At 35.2% G+C, this 19,556-nt stretch overlaps 2 protein-coding genes across 2 annotated transcripts; both read left to right on the plus strand.

Annotated features, from left to right (window-relative positions):
* The first annotated feature begins 945 nt into the window (after positions 1–945).
* LOC119085654 (serine/threonine-protein kinase Warts-like) lies at positions 946–1,880 on the plus strand. The gene is made up of 2 exons (XM_037196102.1): positions 946–1,263; positions 1,354–1,880. Exons 1-2 carry the CDS (start codon positions 946–948, stop codon positions 1,756–1,758), a joined length of 723 nt encoding a protein of 240 aa, XP_037051997.1. The 3' UTR covers positions 1,759–1,880.
* Positions 1,881–10,081: 8,201 nt separating this feature from the next.
* Positions 10,082–11,921, plus strand: LOC119085655 (serine/threonine-protein kinase Warts-like). The gene is made up of 2 exons (XM_037196103.1): positions 10,082–10,399; positions 10,490–11,921. The coding sequence occupies exons 1-2, from the start codon at positions 10,082–10,084 to the stop codon at positions 10,892–10,894; spliced, it is 723 nt and encodes a 240-aa protein (XP_037051998.1). The 3' UTR covers positions 10,895–11,921.
* Positions 11,922–19,556: the final 7,635 nt, after the last annotated feature.

Genomic DNA, 19,556 nt, shown 5'->3' on the forward strand with positions numbered 1-19,556 from the left:
TCTGGAAGAGCCAAAGAGTTCGGAAATTGTCGTTGTTCCCGAACGGAGCATACAACGGCCAAAATTGAAAGAGAATATTGGGATGGAACAGTTAACAGAGTCGCGTCTAGTGAATATACAAAGTCCGATGGTAACCATACCAATGGAATTACTGGAAGAGCCAAAGAGTTCGAAAATGGACGTTGTTCCCGAACAGAGCATACAACAGCCAAAAATGACGCCTTCAAGCAGCACGGAAAAGCCACAAAGTCCAACAAAGGATGACGACTCATCGGAAACCGAACCACCGACGTATCAACGGCCTAGAATGTCTCTCTTGAAGAGCATGAAAAAATCACCAAAATCCACAAAACATCAACGGCCGAAAATGACGCTTCTGGGCAGCATGAAAAAGCCATATAAAGCACCACTCGCTTCAATGAAAACATCAGCCTGGAGAGTAACGAAAATTAAAGCAAGATTTGAACCGTCGGATCCTGTCGTCGTCGAGTGGGAAGCGGATATGACATCTGCTGATAATGTAAGAACAGAGGCAGATGAACTGAGAACCCGCAATTCACTAAATAGAAGTCACTTTAAGAGACTTACGATGGAATATGAATATTTGGAATATCTGAACGAACCATTGAACAAGTGGAACCAGCGTTTCGGAACATTTTATTCAATCCTTTAAGTTGTTTCAAGGAACCCCGTTGAAGTGCGTGGTGAGGTGAACTGTACAGTGTATATAGACATTTGAAACGTGTAAATAATTCTCAGATCATCTAAAAAAAACCAACTGAACTCTAAAAATAATTTCCATTGCGCGTATTATATTCCGCTGAATCGAAAGTACGAACAATTGACTAAAGTCTGTAAATACGTTGTATATTATACTTGAGCATCTGCGTGGGCCTCTGTTTGAAAAAGTAATTAATATTGCCAATTGGGCTGCCAAACAAACGCATGATCAAATGTTTAATGCTCTTTTGTCTTTCAAATATTCTAGGTGAACATGCGCGTCAGGATTCCATGGAACCGTGGGAAGATGCTGGCGAAGGCAGTTGTAAACCAACCGTATTGGAGCGACGGCGTCAACGCGATCATCAAAGGTGTTTGGCCCATTCTCTGGTCGGAACTCCAAACTATATTGCACCAGAAGTGTTGGAGCGTAGCGGTTACACTCAACTATGTGATTGGTGGAGTGTCGGTGTCATTTTATATGAAATGCTTGTGGGTCAACCGCCATTTTTAGCAAATACTGCCGTTGAGACACAGCAAAAGGTATGTGATTGTCCATTTTTGTTAAACTTTTTAGAATTTTTTGTTGTTGACCTCACGACTTACACACTATTTTTCTCTCCACCGATTTAGGTAATCAATTACCGGAAAACGTTACACATCCCACCACAGGCCAATCTGACGCACGATGCATCTGACCTGATTCTGCGATTATGTGCATCGGCGGACCGTCGACTCGGCAAAAATGGTTCGAACGAAGTCAAAGCTCATCCATTTTTCAAAGGTGTCGATTTTTCGTTGGATCTACGACAGCAAAAAGCTCCGTACATTCCGAAAATCGATCATCCGACCGACACATCGAATTTCGATCCAATCGATCCGGACAAATTGCGTAATTCGTCATCCGATTCATTCGATTTTAAAAGTGATACGGGTAAGTCGTTTCATGGATTTTACGAATTTACGTTCCGGCGATTTTTCACCGATGATAAATCGATCATGGACAGCAGTGAAGATCAGAGTCCCGTTTCTGTGTAGGGAAAACAAAACAAAACAAAAAACTATTTTGATTTTTGCATTAAGTTACGTGTTAAGTATTGATTAGTTTTAACAACACGAAGGAAACAAATTTGATCTGCCATAAATTGTTACTCAATTTCTTTGATGATTTTTCTTTTCGTTCTATTTTTACCGCTTAACATACCGGAAGTGAAAGAGCTAAAATTGAACCGGGCGTCAGTTGAACCAATCGAATTAATTTCTTGATAGTTTTCTTACAGTTCAATTCAATACGATTCGTGTCGAAACTCATTTGACTGAATTTTTTGTTCCATGTTTACATCGCACGATGATTTTGGGTTTTTCTTTAAAAAAATTCGCTAAAAACTGTAATTTTAAATTGCTGTCCAGTGTTCCATTAAAAAAAAAGTTAAGAATGTGAGACTCAATACGATTTACCGAATATGTCCTAATTGCTGACTGCATCGAAGTGAGATTGGTGCGTCACTTAGAAACATAAAATTTGAAGAAAATAAATCTGTGCTTCGATCAACTATACACATTCCATTTCCGGAATGCGGCTGATCAAAAGTTTAAATTTATTTTCTTCAAGTAAACTTTCACCGCAAGGATTTTATTTTGATGCACAGCTGGAAGGACTAGCACAATATGCGTGCATGGATTTTGTTATTCAATATTCTAATCTGAATGAAGTCGTGATACGTTTCGAACAAAAATTTAAATTCAGCAAATAATTTCTTTCAATGCCTCAAGTTTGATCATTAAGTTTCAGAAAATTTCGGAAAGAAAAGGTTTTGCCGAAAATTGGTTCAAGAAAGTTGAACCTCGGAAATATGCCCTGACTCTCCAATGTCCATTTGTCAAATCCTCGTCGTAAACGATTTTTTTTTATTTGTAATTGGATTTTTACGTCCCGTGAAATTTTAGCTTTTTCATTTGCCCATATTTCGTACTAAAAACAAAACAATCAAATTGTAGCACAAAGTGTTGTTTCGTATTATTTCGCGCATAACATGTTCTAAACGAATCAAAAACACACAAAAGATGAAGAATGAAATCAAAAATTGAGAAAATTGGTTAACAATTACGTAAAAGAAACACAATAGATAAGAAAATTGATTAATTGAAAAGGAAAAAAAAGATAATAATTTCTCTGTCTCTCTCTTTTTTTACATTAATTTGTTGTAAATAAAATTAATTTTAATTCACAAAAGAAAATTATGTTTAGCAAAAACGAATTTTAGGATTATCCATTTTAATGTAAATATTTTCAACAAAACCGCACTAACCTTATTTCTATTATTTATATTACAATGCGCAAAAATTATTTTAATTATTTTAAATTTAAATTTTAAGTTTCATTAATCTAACGAGGCGTACACGTAAACTTTCTAATGGTATAAATTATGTATTCTGTTAAAAACAAAAGGAAGAAGAAAAAAACAGGCGCGCAGTGGCTAGAATTTTAAATTTAATTGAAATGAACGAAAGAAAAACAATTCGCATTATATGGACGAAAATATTGGCTTGAATGGCGAATTTGTAATTTGTTTGTTTGTTTGTTTTTTACTGTTTTTCTTGGTCAAATTATACCTTTAAAATAACAGTGTGGATTTGTGTGTAGCTATCTAGTTCAATTTAATTGAATCATTGGATTTATTGAGTTGTAAGTTGGAATATTTAATATTTGAATTGTGTAAATATAATTATAAATATAAAATGTATTTTTATTCGACGGCAATTGTGCATGGAAATAATGCGGTGTCCTGGTATCCTAGATAGCAGGAAGTCGTCGGGGCGAAAAATTGGATAGCGGGAAATTTATCCTTCGCCGTAGGCGGTTTTCTCTTTTTTACTGTAAAAATTAGACCTCACCGGGAAATATCTATCAGCGGGAAGTACTCACCGGGAAATAACTATAAGCAGGGAGAATTCATAACTAACCGGTTAATAGCTGTCACCGGGAAATCGAAAATAGCTATCACTGGGAAGAACTCACCGTGAAATTTTATCAGCACGAAGAACTTATCAAAAAGTTTCTACTGACGAGGGAAGAACTTATTGGGAAGTTTCTGTTAGCGGGAAATCTATCAGCGAGAAATTTTTTTCTTTTCAGTGTTCCGCTAGCGGGAAGTCTCTATCATCAGGAAGTACTCATCGGGAAGTTTTTATTAGCGGAAAGAACTTATCGAGACGTTTCTACTAACGGGAAGAACTCCTTGGGAAGTTTGTAACGGGGAATTCTATCAGCGGGATTTTTATTTTGTTAGTGGACTGGACAGTGTTAAGTCTCTATCAGCGGGAAGTACTACTCGGGAAATTTTTATCAACGGGAAGAGCTTATCAAGAAGTTTTCGTCACTATCAGCGGGAAGACGCTGATAGAAACTTCCCGTTGAGTTCTTCCCGCTGATAAAGTGATGAAAACTTCCAGGTGAGTATTTCACGTAAAATATCAGGAAGCTATTAGCTTATAGAAATCAAATGCACTCCGAAATTATGTTCGGCGAAACATAGTATGTTGGTCATACGGATTTAAGTTGTGTGAAAACATAGTTAGCATATAACGTCTGTGTGAAAACTCTAAAATCTTTCTGTAATAAATTATTCTGCTGACCTGACGTGTTGGAGTTTGTTCTGAATCATTAACAGAAGTCTCTTCCATCGGCAGAAAGTTATGATATTATTATTATTATGGTGACTCATACTTCCCGAACTCGATGAATTATTCTCTTCAACGAACTAAACTTTTGATGAGTTACTACTTCTGGTGAAACAGTTCCTAATACGGTGCATAGATCTAAGAATTTAAAAACTTCGCCTGCAGCAGGTTTTGCTCAAATTAAACTTTTATTTAGAATTTTTAGTTTGTACAGCTTCAAAGAATGGTACTATTTTTACATCATCGAAAGTCAATATTCAAAAAAATTTGGCTTGCTCCGCTCGCGAATTTCTTTTTTTTATTTAAGTAAATTAAGGCAGAATTTCCGAAATATTGTTATGCACACATATCTGGCAGATTAGAACAGAAGATAACTTTGCAATGAGTTTATATTTGTTTTATCAAAAATGATGGGCTCGTGCAAACATTCTCTTCTGCCAATTGATGAGTGAAAATTCATACAGAAGAACGTCACAAAGGTTACAGCATTGTAAAAACTAATGTTAGACTTAAATCTGCACAGAAAGACTAGAAAGGGCTTGGGAAATAATATTCGCGACACCGGTAAGTTAATTGCGACTCACTGTGAAATTTTTGTCAAATTTTTCGGATGCCAGGAAGTTTCGACTTGGTCACCGGGAAGAAAACATTATTTCCATGCACGACGGCAATTCCGTTCGCTTGAACGGCGATAAAAAACTGCTCTGCCCACCCTGCCCATTATATAACAACGCTGAAATTAAAGGCATATCCTCAAACACAGAAATTTGTTCTGATTCCAGCTTGATATCCCTAAAAAAAAATTTTTTTGCTAAAAAAATAGATTTGAAAACTCGCACGAAAAGGTTACAAATGTCTTCAGAAATTGCGAAAAAAGAATTTTAAATATTACCTGGGGTCCAAAATCGTATGGGAAAAAGGAAGTTGGCGGACCCCGAGGAAAACAAACCTTTATGGACCCCTTATAAAAATTATATATGGGGCCGATGTGATCCGAGTTGGTTTATGGGTCGCTCAAGGACGAAATATGTGAAAAAACACGAAAAAATGGGTTAAAGAAAATTTGAACGTAACTAACTTGTTAAAGTGACTTGGTTTATTTCACTTCAGAATAGTCTAAATAGACCGATTTAAATTTTTAAGTGCATTCGCATCTCTGAAGTCAGTCAAAGTAGCCCGACCTGTTCACCCAGTCTTTGGGCTTTTCCAAAACACAGATATATTTATATCCAACGAGAGCTTACGGCACAAGCTTTCATTGTAAAACGAAATATTTTCGAAAACAATTTTTTGAAGCTATATAGAAATCGATTTTAGTGAAAAAATGTCAGGGTCGTGAACTCAGTCAAATTTCAAATGACTTTTGCGACAAGGCGAAACTTGTTGTGTGTAGGCTCGTTGGACCTTTACAACGACACCTAACACTTAACTGAAAAAGTAACTAAGCATGACTTTGTACTACTTGAAAATTATTATTGAATTTTATACAATTTGTGTGAAAAATCATGTTCGAAAAGAACAACTAAGATTTTCTGATTTCAGTAGTATTGCTCCGTTTACTTATTTTGAGTTTTTTATCAATTCAATCAATTTTGACGAGTCTGACTTCATTTCATATTGTTTTACTGGAAAATTGAAGTTTTCTGTTCGCATTGAACCGAACCGGAATATTCGGTTTGGTCTAAACCGAAAATTCAGGTTTTCGGATTACGGGCTCATCTCTGAGTTCGACGATTCCACCGATATTCCGATAACCAATTGATATTTTCTTGCACGAAACGACTGGAATCCTACCAAAATGCATAAGCCGTAAAATTCTGAAACTGAGACTAAATTTTGTAACTTTATTTATCAGAATCCAAAAACAAAATACAAATTTGACACCCGAAAATTTTTGAAATTGAGTGACACGAAAAGCGAAAACTGATCCTAATCTAGTTAAATACGACCACACAACACAGGTACCTGCAAAACAAAATCAATGTTTTCTGGCGTGAATTTTTCATTCTTTAATACAATGGACAAGTGACGAAGTAATTGCCACCTCAACACAACCCTTTAAGAAATTTACCTGCATGTAATCATGGGCGACTAAATTCTAGTGATTATTGGAATGTATACCTAAAGAGGTATACCTAAATACTGTTGTTCCAAAGTTCAGTTTAGGTCACGTATCCATTTTGCAACTGTTTTCGACATTTTTTCCCCTTTTTTATTCTTTATTTTAGAATTTTTAGTTCGACACATCCAAGTTTGAACTTTAAAAAAATGATCAAATTAAGCTAAACTCTATGATCGAAGAGTAGAGTGGAGGGCTGCCAAGAAATACCAGAAATGCAGTTATTCTATGATCAACCAATATACATCTGAGGCTCATATTCTGAGCCGATGTTAAAATATGCAACGTCCAAGAAACAATCGAAACATCGAACATAATATTTCGGAAAAATCAGCTAGATTATGCTTGTGATGCTTAATGATTCTTCTCTACAATTTTATGTTGAATCATACTATGATATAATTAGAAGGGTTTTGTGTGGGCAACTGCGGTTTGGGCCTTGCTTCTAACCTATAGGAATTTCGCATGGGATGGACATTTTTTTAACAGTGTGCACTTAGGGTTCCAATTTTTGAATTTTGATATAAAAACAGAGGACGCCTCTACTATCGCAAAAGTGGACGAAAAACAGATTTCCAACGAGGAATTACAACTTTCTCATGCACTATGTCCACTCTCTGTACAATCGAAATCGTGAAGATGTTCTTTTGTTAGTTGCCCACCGAATATTATGCGAATGACGCATACTATTTTCTGCCCAATCAAATTTTCTTAAAATTTATTAGATTTTCTTGCGAGAATTTGGGTCTTTCGAAAGGTCAGACAATTTTCTTTATTGTAAAATTCCTAGCTTTTATGTTATGAGCATATGAGTGTACAACGCGCTCAAAATTTCTAATTATAAAAATCCTGCTTTGATAGTAAAGTCGCGCACAGGGCTTGGGTTTTGTCAAATTTACTTAAAAAAGAAGTTTGTTTCTAAAAAAAAGAGGACAAAAAATCAACATTTTAAGGAAAAAGTGATGTTCTTACAATTTTTGCAAAAAAGGAGAACGATGAGGACATGTCCTCTTGTAAGAGGACGAAGGAGAACCCTTGTATTGGGCTTTCAATTTACATTAATCTTGGACATTGGGTAACACATTCGGTATGCCCACTCACCTCTAAACGAAACTAAATTTTGATGATCAAATTTTTGGATTCGCTCATCAGCTATAAAAATTGGACTTAACCCAATCAAACTGATTAGGCGATCATCTTCACAAACTACAGTATCACTTTTGATTGATTATTTTTTTGATTCGATCTTGGAGGTCTTGGACCTTAGAACGTTACATGCGCGAAAAAAAAAAACATCGCGAGCACATAAAATTGCGAAAATCTGTAGATGCGGATTGCATTATAAATAAAGAGAAGAAATCGTCCTAAAGGAAAGAAAGAAAAAATTCAGTTTTAAAAAGCAAACAAATTGGACGGCGAAATACATGGCGCAATAATATTTGGAGCCCATTCATTCTTTAAAAAAAACGAAGAATAATTAATGAACCACGAAAAAGAAAAAGAAACTTCATGGCTGTATTCTTCCACTACATCCGGCAGAGCATTATACTTCACCCCGAAAGAAGAGAGACCGTGTCGCAATGGCTTTTTCTTTACGCAGCAAAATCATGTTGAGAGTCTTATGCACCTGCACCCCGTGCAAAAAATAAAGAAACATCCAGAACATAAATCGATTTAGGCAACAAACAAAAACATCTGAAAAGGTTTTTCCCAGTTTATGCAGGTAGCTGTAATCGGTGCACTCTTTCCAATTTCACTAATGGTCAACTAATCGTTTTTCTCGAACCTCACTCCTTTTGTCGCTCGAAGAAATTTCCCATTCTGTGTTTTGACTTTGTGCAAGAAGCATCAAGTATCAAGTCTGCAAATTTGAAGATTTTTTTAAAAATTTTGATAGATTTGTAAAGTGAATAACAAAAAAATTAAATAAATCAACTGCCAGCGCGTAATATAAGTAACAGTGAAAACATTTTGATCTGAGTATATTTTTGGTTAAAACGGACGAAATTGATTGTGCTCTCAAAAGCCGAACATTTATTAAAAAATAGAAAAAAGCTACGCGATCCAGTACAGCTCGGTGATTAGATTGTGACTTTAAACAAAATATTAATCAAAATTCGAACGATTCTCTGAACATTTTCAATCAAAAAACAAAAATGGAAAGTAAAACTACGACTTCAACGACCCCAATTGCAAAATCATCTTTAAAACGGAAACGACAAATTACCAGCGAGGACACTGCCAGCCGAAAGAAAATGGCACCAGCGACGGAACACGCGTACAATCTCAGGAGCAACGCGAGAAACAATCGAACATCGCTTACAAAACCACTCGTCGACCAAGCTAAAGAGAATAACGTGCCATCGCGTTCCAAAAACGCATCTACGAAAGAAATGTTGCCAAATGGTAAACTAAAAGGCCAGAAAATTGGATACGTGCGGTCAACAAAGTCGCTCCCGGCGAAGGTTACAAGTCCATTGGTGCGGTCGCACGCAACTGTCGGGATGGATGTACCAATATCAGTTTCAATAAAACAGATAAAAACCGAACCAGTGAATGAAAATATTGCAATGAATATGCAAAGTCCGATGGTAACAATACACATACCAATCGAATTTCTGGAAGAGCCAAAGAGTTCGGAAATTGACGTTGTTCCCGAACGGAGCATACAACGGCCAAAAGTGAATGAGAATATTGGGATGGAACAGTTAACAGAGTCGCGTCTAGTGAATATACAAAGTCCGATGGTAACTATACCAATGGAATTACTGGAAGAGCCAAAGAGTTCGAAAATGGACGTTGTTCCCGAACAGAGCATACAACAGCCAAAAATGACGCCTTCAAGCAGCACGGAAAAGTCACAAAGTCCAACAAAGCATGACGACTCATCGGAAACCGAACCACCGACGAATCAACGGCCTAGAATGTCTCTTTTGAAGAGCATGAAAAAATCACCAAAATCCACAAAACATCAACGGCCGAAAATGACGCTTCTGGGCAGCATGAAAAAGCCATATAAAGCACCACTCGCTTCAATGAAAACATCAGCCTGGAAAGTAACGAAAATTAAAGCAAGAATTGAACCGTCGGATCCTGTCGTCGTCGAGTGGGAAGCGGATATGACATCTGCTGATAATGTAAGAACAGAGGCAGATGAACTGAGAACCCGCAATTCACTAAATAGAAGTCACTTTAAGAGACTTACGATGGAATATGAATATTTGGAATATCTGAACGAACCATTGAACAAGTGGAACCAGCGTTTCGGAACATTTTATTCAATCCTTTAAGTTGTTTCAAGGAACCCCGTTGAAGTGCGTGGTGAGGTGAACTGTACAGTGTATATAGACATTTGAAACGTGTAAATAATTCTCAGATCATCTAAAAAAACCAACTGAACTCTAAAAATAATTTCCATTGCGCTTATTATATTCCGCTGAATCGAAAGTACGAACAATTGACTAAAGTCTGTAAATACGTTGTATATTATACTTGAGCATCTGCGTGGGCCTCTGTTTGAAAAAGTAATTAATATTGCCAATTGGGCTGCCAAACAAACGCATGATCAAATGTTTAATGCTCTTTTGTCTTTCAAATATTCTAGGTGAACATGCGCGTCAGGATTCCATGGAACCGTGGGAAGATGCTGGCGAAGGCAGTTGTAAACCAACCGTATTGGAGCGACGGCGTCAACGCGATCATCAAAGATGTTTGGCCCATTCTCTGGTCGGAACTCCAAACTATATTGCACCAGAAGTGTTGGAGCGTAGCGGTTACACTCAACTATGTGATTGGTGGAGTGTCGGTGTCATTTTATATGAAATGCTTGTGGGTCAACCGCCATTTTTAGCAAATACTGCCGTTGAGACACAGCAAAAGGTATGTGATTGTCCATTTTTGTTAAACTTTTTAGAATTTTTTGTTGTTGACCTCACGACTTACACACTATTTTTCTCTCCACCGATTTAGGTAATCAATTACCGGAAAACGTTACACATCCCACCACAGGCCAATCTGACGCACGATGCATCTGACTTGATTCTGCGATTATGTGCATCGGCGGACCGTCGACTCGGCAAAAATGGTTCGAACGAAGTCAAAGCTCATCCATTTTTCAAAGGTGTCGATTTATCATTGGATCTACGACCGCAAAAAGCTCCGTACATTCCGAAAATCGATCATCCGACCGACACATCGAATTTCGATCCAATCGATCCGGACAAATTGCGTAATTCGTCATCCGATTCATTCGATTTTAAAAGTGATACGGGTAAGTCGTTTCATGGATTTTACGAATTTACGTTCCGGCGATTTTTCACCGATGATAAAACGATCATGGACAGCAGTGAAGATCAGAGTCCCGTTTATGTGTAGGGAAAACAAAACAAAACAAAAAACTATTTTGATTTTTGCATTAAGTTACGTGTTAAGTATTGATTAGTTTTAACAACACGAAGGAAACAAATTTGATCTGCCATAAATTGTTACTCAATTTCTTTGATGATTTTTCTTTTCGTTCTATTTTTACCGCTTAACATACCGGAAGTGAAAGAGCTAAAATTGAACCGGGCGTCAGTTGAACCAATCGAATTAATTTCTTGATAGTTTTCTTACAGTTCAATTCAATACGATTCGTGTCGAAACTCATTTGACTGAATTTTTTGTTCCGTGTTTAGATCGCACGATAATTTTGGGTTTTCATTAAAAAAAATTCGCTAAAAACTGTAATTTTAAATTGCTGTCCAGTGTTCCATTAAAAAAAAAAGTTAAGAATGTGAGACTCAATACGATTTACCGAATATGTCCTAATTGCTGACTGCATCGAAGTGAGATTGGTGCGTCACTTAGAAACATAAAATTTGAAGAAAATAAATCTGTGCTTCGATCAACTATACACATTCCATTTCCGGAATGCGGCTGATCAAAAGTTTAAATTTATTTTCTTCAAGTAAACTTTCACCGCAAGGATTTTATTTTGATGCACAGCTGGAAGGACTAGCACAATATGCGTGCATGGATTTTGTTATTCAATATTCTAATCTGAATGAAGTCGTGATACGCTTCGAACAAAAATTTAAATTCAGCAAATAATTTCTTTCAATGCCTCAAGTTTGATCATTAAGTTTCAGAAAATTTCGGAAAGAAAAGGTTTTGCCGAAAATTGGTTCAAGAAAGTTGAACCTCGGAAATATGCCCTGACTCTCCAATGTCCATTTGTCAAATCCTCGTCGTAAACGATTTTTTTTATTTGTAATTGGATTTTTACGTCCCGTGAAATTTTAGCTTTTTCATTTGCCCATATTTCGTACTAAAAACAAAACAATCAAATTGTAGCACAAAGTGTTGTTTCGTATTATTTCGCGCATAACATGTTCTAAACGAATCAAAAACACACAAAAGATGAAGAATGAAATCAAAAATTGAGAAAATTGGTTAACAATTACGTAAAAGAAACACAATAGATAAGAAAATTGATTAGTTGAAAAGGAAAAAAAGATAATAATTTCTCTGTCTCTCTCTTTTTTTACATTAAATAAAATTAATTTTAATTCACAAAAGAAAATTATGTTTAGCAAAAACGAATTTTAGGATTATCCATTTTAATGTAAATATTTTCAACAAAACCGCACTAACCGTATTTCTATTATTTATATTACAATGCGCAAAAATTATTTTAATTATTTTAAATTTAAATTTTAAGTTTCATTAATCTAACGAGGCGTACACGTAAACTTTCTAATGGTATAAATTATGTATTCTGTTTAAAACAAAAGGAAGAAGAAAAAAACAGGCCCGCAGTGGCTAGAATTTTAAATTTAATTGAAATGAACGAAAGAAAAACAATTCGCATTATATGGAAGACGATATTGGCTTGAATGGCGAATTTGTAATTTGTTTGTTTGTCTTTTACTGTTTTCTTGGTCAAATTATACCTTTAAAATAACAGTGTGGATTTGTGTGTAGCTATCTAGTTCAATTTAATTGAATCATTGGATTGATTGAGTTGTAAGTTGGAATATTTAATATTTGAATTGTGTAAATATAATTTAATAGAAAAAAGAAATTAATAAATAAAAAAAATTATTTAAATTAAAAAATCAGAAAAAAATGTATTTTCATTCGACGGCAATTCCGTTCGCTTGAAAGACGATAAAAAACTGCTCTGTCCATCCGGCCCATTATGCAACAACGCTGAAATTAAAGGCATCGCATTAAACCGATAACCTTGAATAATGATGTTGATATCCTCAAACACAGAAATTTGTTCTGATTCCAGCTTGATATCCCTAAAAAAGTATTTTTTTTTCTGCTCAAAAAATAGATTTGATAATTCGCACGATAAAGGTGACCCATATCTTCAGAAATTGCACTTACAAAAAAAGAATTTTAAATATTACCTGCTGCAAATAAAAGTGTCGAGGAAGATGGCGGACCCCGAAGAAAACAAACCTTTATGGACCCCTTATAAAAATTATATATGGGGCCGATGTGATCCGAGTTGGTTTATGGGTCGCTCAACGCTCAAGGACGGAATATGTAAAAAAACACGAAAATATGGGTTAAAGAAAAATTGAACGTAACTAACTGATGCTGAGGTCATTCGTTAAGGTGACTTGGTTTATTTCACTTCAGAATAGTCTAAAGAGACCGATTTAATGATTTCTAAGGGCATTCGCATCTCTCAAGTCAGTCAAAGTTGAGTGGATTCCTCACTGAAAATTCCGTTATTCAAGCTAAACAATTCGGCTTCCAGCCAGGTCATTCAACTGTTCATCAAATCAAAAGAATCATCCACATCATTAACAAGACGAGCAGAAAATCCACAGGAATGGTACTTAACGACATGGAAAAAGCGTTTGATTCGGTTTTATCACGATGGGTTACTCTTCAAGCTGGAAAAAATTGGAACGAGAGTGGATATTATGCCGATGACACCGCTATTCTCTCTTCAGCGAAACATTCCAATACAGTAGTCAAAAATCTCTCAGACGCTCTATCGAAGATCCACAAATATTTCGTTAAGTGGAAGATCAAGATTAACTGTGACAACACGCAAGCGATTCTTTTCAAATTTAACCAATCAAGGAGACGAACACCATCAAGGGATCTGTACTTCAACGGTTCGTTAATCAGCTTTAAAGCGGAAGTAACATACCTCGGGATGGTGATTGATCACAAACTGAATTTTACGAGACAAATTGAATCGTGTAGAACGAAGGCGCTAAACAGTTTCAAAGCACTCTACCCCTATGTCGGAATTCATTGCTATCAACCGAGTCAAAGTTGACTTTGTATAATATAAATGCATCATCCGCCCTAAAATGACTTACGCATCACCGGTTTGGATCGGGACATCACGAACGAATCACAACAAATTGAAGGTAACTCAGAACAAAATTTTAAAATGCATCCACAATGTGCCGAGAATGTTCCCTACCCCTACGATCGCACTCTTGGAAAGGTCCGGAATCGACTCTATCGTCAACTTGTTACAAGTACAAGCCAGTGTTTTCTTAAACAAATGTGCAATGTCTGAGCATGAATTGATTAGGCGTATAACGCGGTGATTTTTTAGCTTGTTTTCCTTCTTTCTTTCTTTTCTATCTTTTAATTTTATGAACTCTAAATTTTTCTTCTCTTTCTTTCCTTCTAAATGATAAAAATAATGAAGAGGTTTTTGATTGCCATAATTTTTGCCTCAACGATCTCATCAGGGTTGCTAGGAATCTCGCGCCGCGTCATTCACAATAATTCACATTTTGACACATTTTGTATAAGGAAGATGTCACTTTGTGAGTTATTGTGAATGACGCGGCGCGAGATTCCCTAACACCCTCATCAGTGATATTTTGTTCTTCAAATTCCTAAATTGTATTAAATTCAGTATATAACTTGACTAGTTGGTGTGGAATCGATTGATTAATCATGACGATAATTTGTAACTGTGTATTCATACCAAAGATTTATTGAATAAAGGCTTACGATTGTTTAAAAAAAAAAGTCAGTCAAAGTAGCCCGACCTGTTCACCCAGTCTTTGGGCTTTTCCAAAACACAGATATATTTATATCTAACGAGAGGTTACGGCACAAGCTTTCATTGTAAAAAGAAATTTTTTCGAAAATAATTTTTTGAAGAAATCGATTTTAGTGCAAAAATGTCAGGGTCGTGAACTCAGGCAAATTTCAAATGACTTTTGCGACAAAGTGATAACTCGAAACTTGTTGTGTGTGGGCTCGTTGGACCTTTACAACGACACCTAACACTTAACTGAAAAAGTAACTAAGAATGACTTTGTATTACTTGAAAATTATCTGTGGATTTTTGACTGTATCAATATTGTTATGTGTGCCAAGATGATATAAAAATTCCAAAAAATGAAAACTATGCATTTTTGTTGCTCTTGCATCTAAACTAAGTTGGGTGGACCAAAAAAGTTTGATATTGTCGCTAAAAAATTTTTCCCATAGAAAGTAATGAAAAACATAGCTAACGCCGACCCGTACGAAACACCTATTCGTATCAAAAGCCTTTAATGTGAAACTCTTCATTTCTCTTACTTCATTTTCTTCTCTGCTGAAAAACTATTCTTCCTTTTAAATCACTTACATTATTCACTCTTTGCCTTGTTATCATATACAATTAAATTGCCGGAGGCAATATAGACAACCCCGTACGAAGTCAAATTTCATAAATTCCTATTTAAACATAGCTAACGCCGACCCGTACGAAACACCTAAACGATCAATACGTTACTTTTGTCATTTTCTAAGCTGAAATTTCTATTTTTTTTCTCTACAAAAAGTGGACAAGATCTCTAATGTATTGATCACATAGAATTATTGGTTTTACGAAATGAAGCGAAAAATCGCTAATTTAGCGAACCCAAAGAATATTCCATTTTACAAAATATTGTGAGAATTGCTATTTCAACAAAATCATTGAATTTTCCCTTTTACAATATGTGGGAAGAATTTCGAATTTTTCCTTTTACGAATTGAACCGAAAAGTCGTTAATTCGACAAATTGATGAAAGTTTCCCTTTTACAAACAGTTGGGAGAATTTCCAATTTTACCTTTTACGAATCGAACCGAAAATCGCTAATTTGGCAAAGCCAAAGAATATTCCATTTTAGAAAATATGGGGAGAATTTCTAATTGACCAAAATCACAACGCGGGATGAGAATTTCTATTGGAACGACCACAACGAATTTTCCCTATTACAAAATGAGCTCAAAAATCGCTAATTCCACAAATTCATTGAATTTTCCCTTCAACAATATGTGGAGAGAATTTCCAATTTTTCCTTTTACAAAAAAATGAGCAAAATGTCCAATGAATCGATCGCATCGATTTTTCCGTTTCACAAATTCAACAAATAAATCGGCAGAGAATATTCACCTTTTACTAAATGAACCGAAAAATCGCTAATAACAAAAACCAAGCAATATTCCCGTTTACAAAATGTAGAAAGAATTTTAAAATTTTTATTTTTAACGAAGCCATCAAATTTTCTTTTTACAAAATAAGCCGGAAATCGCTAATTGAGAATGGAAAAATTGCATTTTCCCTCAATATGTTACTTTCGTCAATGCAAATCTGATAGCCGGAGGCCCGGGGGTGTGGGGGTGGAACCCCCACTCACTTCGTCACTGAAATTTCTAATTTTTTTTCTATAGAAGAAATTGACAAGATTTTTAATGTAGTGATCACATAGAATTATTGGTTTTACGAAATGAAGCGAAAAATCGCTAATTTAGCAAAGGCAAAGAATATTCCATTTTACAAAATATTGTGAGAATTTATAATTGACCAAAATCATGCAATTATTGCTTATACAAAACGTGATGAGAATGTCTAATGGAACGACCACAATGAATTTTCCCTTTTACAAAATGAGCTCAAAAACCGGTAATTCCACAAATTCATTGAATTTTCCCGTCTACAAAATGTTGGTAGAATTTCCAATTTTCCCTTTTACGAAACGAACCGAAAAGTCACTAATTTAGCAAAGCTAAAGAATATTCCATTTTACAGAATGTGTGGAGAATTTCCAATTGTTCCTTTTACGAAATGAACAGGAAAATGATTGAATTTTCCCTTCTACAATATGTGGGGAGAATTTCGAATTTTTCCTTTTACTAAATGAACCGAAAAATCGCTAATTTAACAAATTTATAGAATTCTCCCTTCTACTAAATATTGAGAGAATTTCCAATTTTCCCTTTTACGAATCGAATCAAAAATCGCTAATTCAACAAATTTATTAAATTTTCCCTTATACGAAATGGGGGTAGAATTTCCAATTTTTCCTTTTACAAAAAAAAATGAGCAAAATGTCTAATGTATCGTTCGCATTGAATTTTCCGTTTTACAAAATCAACAAATAAATCGGCAGAAAATATTTTACTAAATGAACCGAAAATTCGCTAATAACCAAAAACCAAGCAATATTCCCTTTTACAAGATGTAGAGATAATTTTCAAATTTTTATTTTTAGAAAATGTGAGCAAAATTTCTAATTGAACGAAGAAATCAAATTTTTCCTTTTACAAAATGAGACCCAGAACCAAGCAATATTCCCTTTTACGAAATGTAGAGAGAATTTTCAAATTTTTATTTTTAGAAAATGTGAGCAAAATTTCTAATTGAACGAAGAAATCAAATTTTCCCTTTTACAAAATGAGCCGGGAATCGCTAATATAACAAATTCATTTAATTTTCCCTTTTACAAAATGCGGGGAGAATGTCAAATGGACATATCACAACAAATTGTTCCTTTTACAAAATTAACCGAACAAAACCGAAGAGTTTTTCCATTTTTAGATTGTACTGAAAATAATTAATGAAACGGCCTGTTGGGAATTTCGCTTATACAACGTTTTTTAACTTCTTTTTCCCAAAAAAAGGGCGGAACGGAACACTCAACTATCAAGCCCAACTCCCCCCGGACAGCAACTAGGATCAGTTTTTTAAGGCAGCTTTGCTGCCTTCAGCGCCGTCTCCAACTGTGCTTCGATCATTCTGTTTGCATATTTTACTGTGGATGGATATCGTCTATGTATTGTACTAATCATGAATCGTCTCATTTTCAATCCTATCTCATTATCAATCATATCTCATCATAGCACATATGCCATCATAGCACAGATCCCATCGTAGCACATATCCCATCATAGCACATATCCCATCATAGATCATATCCCATCATAGATCATATCCCATTGTAGATTATATCCCATCATCAATCATATATCATCATATATCATCATCATATATCATCATCATCATCATCATAATCAATCGTATCTGTTCGTCAGCATAAACGCCAAAAGAGAGGCTAGTCCTAGTCCTATTGTCAGAAATTGTAGGTATATATCTTACTTTCAAACAGTACCAAACATCTTGCTGGCACTGTCATGAGTACCAAATTGTTCGCAATATGTTTCTTTGAGTCTCGTGTGGGTTCAGCATTATGTACAGTCACTATGGTGAGGAAAAGTGTATTGACGAAAAATATTTTGTTTGTTTAAATAATCAATCGAGGATGGAAAAGTCAAATAATTCGACAGAACGGATTTTAATGAACAATCTGACACACATGTAATGTTGAAGCACTTCAAGCAAAAGTGATCATAGTAATCAAAGTGCGTTGCAAAATATTTTATGTTGGTTTACATAGGTTCTCCCAACTTCACTAGTAATAGTTTCAGAACTTCGTTATAAAATAAAACTTTATAACCACTTTGCCGGGTACTGTGACTTGTCGACTTTAGACACCCTGCCTGGAAAGTAGTAAAGGAGTCGAGGAATACCTCCAAATAAATTTCTAAAAATCAAAAAAATTTTAGATTTTGTTAATTTTATTTGGAGGTAACCCTTGACTACTTTATTACTTTCCAGGGTGTCTAAAAATCCAGCGTGCGCATTTTTCTGAAATGTGCTAAAGACAACCAATGTGTTACACAGACATAATTGGACTAAGTAGATTACTGCGCATTCAGATTCAAGACATACTAAAATTGAACAGTGGACTGCTAGATTATCAAATTACACTAAATCCAACACTCCTCCTTAATTTGATAATAATCTAATAATTTTAATCTCCTTCTCGAGTATACTATTCCAGTTAAATAATTTTATAGGAGACACTCAACATTCGTTTCTAAATTCACGCCGTCAGTCCGCTCAATATTTGAAATTTTGCAACGGATCGGGGGCGATTTAACGTTCAGGAAAATTTCATGACTGCCAATGTGAAAAAAAAAAAATTTCAAATTCTTTCGTTGACGTGATCCATTGTTTACATTCAATTTGGAATGTATTGATCAAATGATATTGGAAATAATGGACTCATTAATATCCCTTTCATCGATAATATTGTATTGACCTTGGTAGATAATAGTAATTTATGCCACTCAGCATCATAATCTGCAAAGTTAGCAAACTTCAGATGCCTCTGTGGCATAAAACGTTGTCGATGCATCTCGATTGCATAAATAACCAAGTGGTAAATGCTTTTAAATAACTAATTTCACACTGAGGTGAGTAACAGTAAAATGTTTGATTTAGTTTAATTTAATAATCTAGCAGTCCACTGTTCAATTTTAGTATGCCTTGAATCTGAATGCGCAGTAATCTAGTTAGTCCAATTATGTCTGTGTATTAAATTGGTTGCCTTTAATAAAGATTAATCGAATTGGGAAGATTTTAGTATCTCAAATTATTTTGTTACAGAATGCGTTTCATTTCTCTATCAAATCATGATTACCGCACCTCCCAGTCAAAATTAGGAAATAGTAATTTATGCCACTCAGCATCATAATCTGCAAAGTTTGCAAACTTCAGATGCCTCTGTGGCATAAAACGTTGTCGATGCATCTCGATTGCATAAATAACCAAGTGGTAAATGCTTTTTTAGGCACTAAGGTAAGCGAGGGTATAGCTGACCGTGCAGGTGTACCTGACCAGCTACATTATTTATCAGTTTTGGAAAATAATTACGAATGAAAATACGCAAATTAACGTTCTAATTA

This window comes from Bradysia coprophila, chromosome X (assembly GCF_014529535.1).
Source record: "Bradysia coprophila strain Holo2 chromosome X, BU_Bcop_v1, whole genome shotgun sequence".
Classification (NCBI taxonomy): domain Eukaryota; kingdom Metazoa; phylum Arthropoda; class Insecta; order Diptera; family Sciaridae; genus Bradysia; species Bradysia coprophila.